Source organism: Morone saxatilis, unplaced genomic scaffold, assembly GCF_004916995.1.
Source record: "Morone saxatilis isolate NCDOM2014 unplaced genomic scaffold, NCSU_SB_2.0 Contig3, whole genome shotgun sequence".
NCBI classification, from domain to species: Eukaryota; Metazoa; Chordata; class Actinopteri; family Moronidae; genus Morone; species Morone saxatilis.
In genome coordinates this window covers 16,927,418-16,936,419 of record NW_023339873.1, presented here as the reverse complement: position 1 = coordinate 16,936,419, position 9,002 = coordinate 16,927,418, and the positions used below count along the sequence as shown (strand labels likewise).

The 9,002-nt window shown below is 44.7% G+C and overlaps 2 protein-coding genes across 6 annotated transcripts in view; one reads left to right on the top strand and one right to left on the bottom strand.

Moving 5' to 3' along the window:
- The first annotated feature begins 217 nt into the window (after window positions 1-217).
- insm1b (insulinoma-associated 1b) lies at window positions 218-2,825 on the top strand. Its single transcript, XM_035674615.1, has one exon. It carries the CDS (start codon window positions 333-335, stop codon window positions 1,815-1,817), a length of 1,485 nt encoding a protein of 494 aa, XP_035530508.1. The 5' UTR covers window positions 218-332; the 3' UTR covers window positions 1,818-2,825.
- A 2,048-nt stretch (window positions 2,826-4,873) lies between these two features.
- Window positions 4,874-9,002, bottom strand: part of ralgapa2 (Ral GTPase activating protein catalytic subunit alpha 2) — an 88,689-nt gene continuing 84,560 nt past the window's right edge. For 4 of the 5 annotated variants that reach the window (XM_035674610.1, XM_035674611.1, XM_035674612.1 and 1 more), the window contains one exon: window positions 4,874-7,649. In XM_035674610.1, the coding sequence (XP_035530503.1) occupies window positions 7,492-7,649 (158 nt within the window). In that variant the 3' untranslated portion in view covers window positions 4,874-7,491. The remainder of the gene's footprint in view (window positions 7,650-9,002) is intronic. The other variant, XM_035674613.1, reaches the window with a different exon arrangement.

Below are 9,002 nucleotides of genomic sequence, written 5' to 3'. Positions count from 1 at the left end.
CGCCAGTACATCTGCTAAGCTATCTGCACATCCTCCAACGAAATCCACCAAACCCAGGCTCTGAGCCCTCCCACAATCAAATCCACTGGGATCTTGGTTTCATCCGATTGGTCGGGGATGCTGCAACAGGGGGGGCGAGAACAATAGCATCATTCCGGCATAAAAAGAGTGGAGCTATGCCTTGGAGACGAAAACATTTCAGCAACAGAAGGATCGATATACTAGGGAGATAAAGTCCCATAAGCTTCTAGTGTTGCCATATTTTTAACAAACCTGGATACTCGAGACTTCACCCACCTCCCCGAAGTGCCTTTCCGCTGTTACTCGCCAAGATGCCCAAAGGATTCCTGGTAAAAAGAAACAAGAAGTCCGCACATGTTTCCTACAGGACTCGGTCAGACGAAGATGACCTCCAGGAGCCACCCACCCCAGCCCCAGCTGCCTTGCAGTACCAGCCGGACCCCTCCCCGCCGATGTCCCTGGCGTCCAGTCCGGACCGCGCCGCAGCATCGCCGGATTTCGGAGCAGCTGAGGCGCTGGTACCAAGACTGGAGAAGCCGGCGCAGTTCGGCAACCCAGAGGCGGTGTGCCAAGCCCTCTACAGCCCCACCCGGCCCATCAGCAAGGAGCACGACAGGGGATATTTTGAGCGAAGTTTCAATCTAGGCTCGCCTATTTCTGCCGAGTCATTCCCGACACCTGCCTCCCTCTCTGGCCTGGACCACCTCCTGTACGCCCCGGTAGACCTGAAAATCGGCACCAGCAACAGCAGCCGCAGCGGCACCACCAGCAGCCTCCCGGCACCGAGCAACCGGGTCGGTACCAAAAGGCCCGCAGCTGACGGCGCGGAGCGCAAATCGAAACCCGCCTCCAAGAAACCCAAAGCCATTAGAAAACTCAACTTTGAAGACGAGGTGACGACTTCTCCCGTGCTCGGTCTCAAAATCAAAGAGGGGCCAGTGGAGATGAAGCCGAGGGCGCAGTCCTCTGGAGGGAACAAGCCTTTAGGGGAGTTTGTGTGTCAGCTGTGCAAGGAGGCGTATGCGGACCCCTTCTCTCTGGCTCAGCACAAGTGCTCCCGCATCGTCAGGGTCGAGTACCGGTGTCCCGAGTGCGACAAGATGTTCAGCTGCCCGGCCAACCTCGCCTCTCACCGCCGCTGGCACAAACCCCGGACCACCGGCGTACCGGCGATGTCACCCGCTCAGCAGGGCATCAAACCCGAAATGGCCAAAATGCCACCGCTAGGTGTCAAGTCAGTGTCCGACGAAGCCAAAGACATGAGTGACAGAGACACCCCGAGTCCAGGTCTGTCCGAGTCCGGCTCTGAAGATGGCTCATACGACTGCCAGTTCTGCGGGAAGAGGTTTAAGCGACAGGCATACCTAAGAAAACACATCATGGGACACCAGGCCTTGCAAAAGAAGGTGCTGGAGGAGCACGGGTTTCAAACCAGCGACCGTGCGGCAGAGCAGGCTCCGCTCTCCTCCTCCTCCTCCTCCTCAGCACCACCACCCTCATCATCATCATCATCATCTTCATCATTATCACCCTCAGAGGAAGCCTCAAACCAAAGCCCTCTCAATCTGAGCCCGGTGGACTGCCTGCTGTGCCCGGTGTGCGGGGAGAGTTTCACCAGCAGGGCCGGTCAGGAGAGACACCTGCGCCTCATGCACTCCTCCCAGATTTACCCGTGCAAATACTGCCCCGCCACTCTCTACAGCTCGCCGGGACTCACCAGGCACATAAACAAGTGCCACCCCTCGGAGAACAGGCAGGTGATCCTGCTCCAAATGCCGGTGCGCCCCGCCTGCTAAAGACAACACTAAACTCGTGCCTTTCATGGAGGGGGGGAAGAAAAAAGAAAAAGAAAAAAGAGAAACAAAAAAGTGGCTTCGGGGGTTTAAAAAAAAAAAAAAAGAGTTTGTGATGCTCGCTGCCATAACTTTAGGCCAATGAAAGGCAGGGCGGTTTGATGTTTAAGTGGTGTTTAATGAGGTGTCTTTTCCATGCCAATCAGTGATTGTTGAATGCTTCTCTCTATATTTGAATTACATATAGGCCTATTTTGAGATGTTCTTTCTCAAACTAGTTTATCGAGGAAAAAAAAACAATACAAAGCGTTAGTTTGACTGTTAAAAGGGTATTTTTCTAGGACAGCACATGTGTTCAATGATAGCTTCTAGACCTAAGAAATGTCTTAAGATTCTCAGAAATCCTTTTCCCCATCAAAAGCCTTTCCAGTTCACCGACCGTGATTGCTCTATCACTGTAGCTTTACGCTAGTTTGTGAATGACAGAACTTATCAACTTTGTATTGGTGGGGGAAAAAAAAGAGTGACTGAAGCATTCTCTGTTTAGTAGAACCACAAATGCCTTTAGTATACAAATAAGCCTAGTCCGACATAGCCTACATACACATCCAAATCCCGCTTTATAACTGCCTTAAAAAAGTCATCATAGACTGTTTTAATTTTGAATGCTGGCACATATTTTATTATTATTATTATTATTATTATTATTATTATTGAAGATTGTTGCAATATTTTTCATCATATGTTTATTTATTTATTTATTCTAATTATTTTATGTAACTTATTGTTGTGTTTGTTGTGACTTTTTCCTGTGAATCGTTATGGCAGTTTACATGTCTTGATAGCCAAAATGTTTTTTTTGTTTTTGTTTTTCTAATTTACAGTATGAGTTGTGATAATTGTCGTGGGTCGGGTTTTAATCTTCAATCTCCACAGCTCTTGTAAAAAGAAAAAAAACGTAAAGCTCTTACCTTAGATGCAATCTTTTTTAAGGACAAGTTATTTTTCTTAATCGTGGCTTTTATAGCGCTTTGATTGTATGTGTATATCGTTGTTGTCTATCGAAATAAAATATTTTCAAAAGGACACAAAGTGGCTTCACTTTTTCAGATGTGGTGGGGGGGAAAAGCACACCGTGTTAGAGAACTTTATTTCTTCAAGTAAAATCACCACTTTTCTCTATGAAGTTTTGCATTACTGACATTGTTCAGTGGCCTTCTTTAAGTTTTGAAATAATCTGATTGGTGCTCCCAAATCTTGGTGTGTTTCTGTAATTTGTTCTCTTTAGGGAAGTCTGAGAATACATATAACCCAGCCAACATGACAAGGGAATGAATACATAGAAAAGATTAACTTAAAATAAAACGTGAACTTTTGGAAAAGGCCTCTGGTTTTCTGGTCTTATTTTCAGGACACAAAGTGAAACAATTACTCTGCGGTAATTAAACCCCTCAGGAGTTCTTCATCAATATTACCTTTAGCCTACAATAAAGAAATCTCAATTTAAGAGTTTATTTATGCAAGTATTGTTTGCCTTTAGGACCTTATTACATAAAAAAAAGTTGACACAATTTCTGTCTATAGCACATCGAGATTTTACATGGAGTACATTTTTTACTTTTTAGTTTTATAGCCGATCAGGTGGTTTAGAGCTGGTTCCCAAAGTAGGGTCCCCGGGCCTCCCGAGGTTAGCGACACTTCACACCAAACAAGATTCAACAATGTCAGCATTCAAAAGCACTGTAACTCCTTTCTCCTCTGCACCGTCATCTCTCTCACACTCCAAAACAGTGCCAATCCATTCAGTCGTCCTCAACGGGAAAAAGAAACCTTAGAAGCCCCCTTTGGCCAAACCTTTGCCTTCGATTCCCCGTTTATCAGGCTGATTCGCAGTAAATCATCGCTGCAGTGGCTCAATAGACGCCGTTTTGCTGCCATAGAGAAGCACTTAGGGCCCAATCATAAATTCCCTCCTTAATGCCGTGTCAGGACATGACAGGAGGACAAAGAGGTGGTGGATCACAGCTCACCTCTGGAGCAGTAAAACATCTGTCTGCTTTGGAAGACTCATGCAGCTCGATTTTGGTTGGTTTTATGTTGATTTAGGACACAGGGCTCAGTTGGCTTCATATCTGACCTCCAGAACCTGTAAAGCACTGAGTTAGCTGTAATTTAGCAGGCAGCCTCCAACTGTGTCATCTCAGACTTATAGACACACACACAGACACTGCTAGCATGGAGTTACCCTCAGCATGATCACCAATGGCAAAATTTTCTTAATCTGCTGAGGATAAATAAATAAAAAAAAAAAATCACTCTTTCACTGACTTTAACTCCTGAGTCTCCTTTTTTTGTTGCTCCTGCTCATTAATCTCTGCACCTGTCCAAGGCCAAAAAGCATAACACAAACTTTTTTAAATGAGTGTTACTTCCCCTTAAGGCCTCTGTGACAATGCATCAAGACAGATAGATATTTGAAGTGTGAAAATAGACTACAGCCAGCAGTGTAACACATGAAATAATACAATCTGGTCATAATCACAGAGAATGTCAGCCTCGGAGGGGCTGGGACATCCAGCCCCTGCCTGTTCTGTTGTAAACTACCTCAGAGTCAATGATTGAGGCAAACAGCGCTGAGCCGGGGTGAAAATGAGGTAACATTAGGCTTCTTTCTCACCCTTTCTCACACGCACACACAGTTTTAAGGATCCAATTACAGTCAAGTGCTTTTCTTGCGTCTTTATGTGACCCAGGCGAGGCTGGGCACCCGTAGGTGCTGCAACCATTGCACCTGTACCTCCTGGTGAGGTTCCATTATGCTGGCCTCCCCTAAGCAAGGCTGAGCAGCAGGGGAGACAGATGGGAGGAGGGTCAGGTTACCCCTGCTGCTGCTGCCGCTGCTCGCACTGCAGGGCCAGGGTCAGAAAGCCCATGGTAACAGCACCATCATGTCAGCACACACACACACACACACACACACACAGATAAAATGCACACAAAATCAGAGGTTACACAATTAACTGATATGTAGCTGAGAGGGGAAAAATGACAAAGATACATAGAATTTCAAATTGATTTAATGAAATGTTTCAATTTTCACATTTCTAATAAAGATAGCAGGACTTCGGTCGTTAAAAACAGTTTGATATGTTGACAAGTAATGATGAAATCTTCAAGCTTTTTTTCCTCTTATACAAAGATTATATTACAGGCATTAATATATTTATATTCAGAGGACGCAGAAGCCCTCAAATTTGACACAATGTACAAGGATTTCTAAAACGAGAAGAAAAGCAAAAACATACTAGGACTAACACTAGCTCATTTTCTTCACGTATATAAGACACACAATCCTTATCTTGGTCCAAACTAACATCTCCAGCAACTAAGCCACCAAAGGGGGAGCACAGACCCCTTCAACAGACATCATCTATAACCTACAATCTTTAGATCAGCATCCTGGGTGGTTCTTTCAAGTGGCTTTGGGGAAAATAAAAACCAAACATGTTGATCCAGGCCTATATATCTATACATTCTTCAAAAAAAGAAAAGCACAAAAACAAATCTATCAACCCTCCTGCTGTTTGGATTCCCCATGTTCTGCTTCAGGGGGGAGGGGGGGATGAACAAACAAAAGGAGGAAAGATGTGAGAGGAGGACGAAAAAATGACAGGAGAGCATGGGGGGGAAAGTAAGGCATAGTAGTGCAACAGATGGGGATAGTGTTGCAGCTTGGGTGGAGCCCTCAGAGGGTGTGAGTGTATAACGTGTGTATGTGGGGAACACCTGGCTACCATGACAACCCCAAGCGGGCAGGTTGGAAAAGTGTGTGAGTGCCGGCCTGGCTGTTGCTAGGAGGGCTGTTAGAGTTCAGCTCTGGCATGCCACCTAAAACACAGCCACCCCACCCCTTCCCAAACGCCTCCTGTGGCCTCAGGAGGCGACAGGGGGAGAGGATCATGGGAAAGAGGAGGAGTCGGTGCCACTTGATTCCATTCACAGATAGACAGAGCAGCAAACCACCTATAATATAGACTAAACACAGAACCCCACGATTCCAAATCCATCTGTTGTTTGTTGTTTTTTTGTGGGAAGCACAAGACAGTGACCTTTAGAGTCGCAGGAGAGGAAAACACTTTTGTTTTTGACTGCTAACGAGGAGCTGTGATGCGGGGTTTCCATGGTTTGTCTCAAACGATAAAGAAGAAAAACTAAAATCTGATTATGGGTAGTAGGGGTGGGTGGGGGACAGCATTTTAGGGGGCAGACATTACACAGGCACTGTGAGAAGCTCCCTCTGAAGCTCACACTCTCTCTCACACTCACACATTCATTCATTCATTCATTCACACACACACATCACACCACACACACACACACACACCAGTGCATGGAGTTAAGATTCACCTGAGGCTCTGGCGGTATTTTTCCTTTTAAACAGCACATGAATACATAAAACACAACAGCAAAAATAATTAATCAAATAGTCCTTTCTATATACACCTAGCAAACAGACATCAGCAAATAAAACTTAAAGCAATTAACATCCAAGAACAAAGAGAAACATTCAATGCTAGTTAATCAATGACAGTGAGTGCAAAAACGTTGGTCGGGAACGTTGGAATGTCAATGTCTTAGCTTCACAGGACAGGGAAACTGATAGCAGAGGAAAGAGACAGAGGGAACTTATTCGATTACCGGACATGAGCCTATGTTAACGACATCAGAAAACAATTACAAACGCAGTCTTTTCTCATTCCAGCAGAGTTGCATAAATCAAATCATGACACAATCCATCGGAATTCATTTAAAAAGGAAAATTAGAGTGATAAAAAAAAAAAAAATTCTATTCAGCGCAAGTTAGAAAGACGTCATTGATTGTCCACTCTGGTTTCAAAACAATTAAAAAGCGTCTGACTGCATGCACTACAGAGACTGTGTAGTCTGTGTAGCAGCGCTGTGAGTACAAATCATTCTGGAGAGGTATTCCCCATGCTTCAGTCTTTTTCTCCTTTTCACTGTAGGGAGATGGTCCACAGACGTGGTCCAAACTGAAGTGGTATCTTTGACACAGAAAGGTTGTGGCAGGTGGAGGAGGAGGAGGTAAAAAGGCAGACACATTTATAAATGGATACCAATCTCTTGTGCAGTTTTAGCATGATGCCATTTACAGCTGTGTCATTCAGTGCTTGTCACATTAAGTGTTAAGATAGATGAGATATAGAAACAGGGTAAAGCAGTCTCCCATTCCCTTACTATAGTAAGAACTTTTTTCTCTAGTGCATCGTGTCTGCACTATAAAATGAGAATAAAAATGACATTTTTTTTATCACAGGTTGCGTTAAGACTTCTCAGTCAAGTCTTCCTATGTTGCTGATTCTGAAGCTGGAACCACCAGGATGAACATAAATAGCTTAGTCACATGTCCATCTTGATTAAGCAGTTAAACACCACGACAAATGGAAATGTATCAACAAAATCAAATGATTTGCTACTTAAATTAAAAATTGCAATATGCTCCAGTTACATGTTTATATGACACAAAATAAAAGAAAAACAGAACATGTCAAAAAAAAAAAAAGAATCTCTTGCAGTCACGGCTGGGTGTGTGAGGTTCTTCGATAAAAGATTAAAGGCTGCACTCAGGGAGGAAAAAAGGGAGACAAGGCTGAAGAGCTCAGTTGGAGGATTTGCTTATAGCGCTGGCTGATCGGCGGAGTTTTCCCGAAACTCGGTTCTTTGTGGCACGGGGCATCGTGGGAGAGACCTGGTCGACAGAGTCCGTCGTTCCTGTGGTGTTTCCGGCTTCAGTGCTCGCGCTGCCGGTGAAGGAGCCTGGGGGGAGAGGATGGAGGAAGAGTTTGTTTGCAGAAAGAAAACAGGAGACAGAGATGGTGAGACATGGCAGGGGCTCATTGGGCTTTGTGTGATTGTCGTTTATTCCAGCATGCTTTGTCATGCACGTGGCTGCTCCCACAACCAAGATTACCCAAGTTCATAGGATTTTCACCAACATTCACAAAACTTACAATGCAAACTGTAAAAAAAATAATAAAAGTGTCAGGATTTGAGTTTGTTCTACCCGTTAAGTCATTAGAGTACAGATTTGAGAAAGCGAATAAAATATTTCAGAAATTACACATTTTTCACATGCTGTAGATAAGCAAAGCTTGTTAAAAGAGTGGCTGCCTTTCTTCCCAGTACCGTTTTTCCAGATGCTTATAGGATATAAAAAATGAGAGGTAACCTTTGCAGCCATGGGCAAAAAAAAACTATTCAATTCGCAGCGTGACAGCAGAATGCTTTGAATGAAAATAAAATTACACATTATGCTCTTGTTGTGAACATGCGGAGCCTTCCTATTGTCAAACATTGTCCTTTTAAAAAAAAAACTTCACATCCATGATTACGGGATGGCAAATAGTAATAAGCTGGGAGGTGGGCATCAAATGCTGCTGAGGACAATCAAGTATTGTGAACGTCGCCCTGACTTCCTCAGTGTGCTCCTGACCAAACCCCCTCCCCACCCAACCTAACCCAACCCAACCCCCCCCACCTGCCTCTGCCCCATGCCTCCAGTTTTAAACAACTTTTCTGCTTTGTCGAGATGGCATCTGGCTGCCTATTTTCTTTCCTATCCTTTTATTTCCTGCCATTTTTCGGGGGGCATCTCAAGTTGCAGCGGCTAAAAGGAATGGCAGATGGCTGGAGTAACAGACACTCAGCAGCACAGTGGACACCGGCAGCATCCAGGACCGTGGCTCACTGGGAGAGGAGGGCTGGGCTATGGATAAAACATCGGGTGCGTGTGTATTGTGAAGGGCTCGGGGCGAGGCGATGGGGGTCCAAACATGCATTCTCAAATCTGCATATGAATATAAAAAAAAAGGGACGGGCTTGGCTAACAATGTGGGCTGGCCTTATGGACAGAGCAAATGCTGCATTCCCGTATTCTTCTACTCATTCCTACAGTAAACATTTTGTTTTCTAAACTAAACTCCAGCTGCATGTGTTGCAAAGACGTATGACAGACAGGAGGAAGGCAACCACCTATTAAAGCTAATATACACAGACAATAGTGTGGTACAATTCACCACCCACTCAACAGACTTCCCTTTTCGTTTAGCGGCCATTAAAACATGCTGCACTAAACAGTCATCACTCCCACTGTGGCACTTAATGACTGTG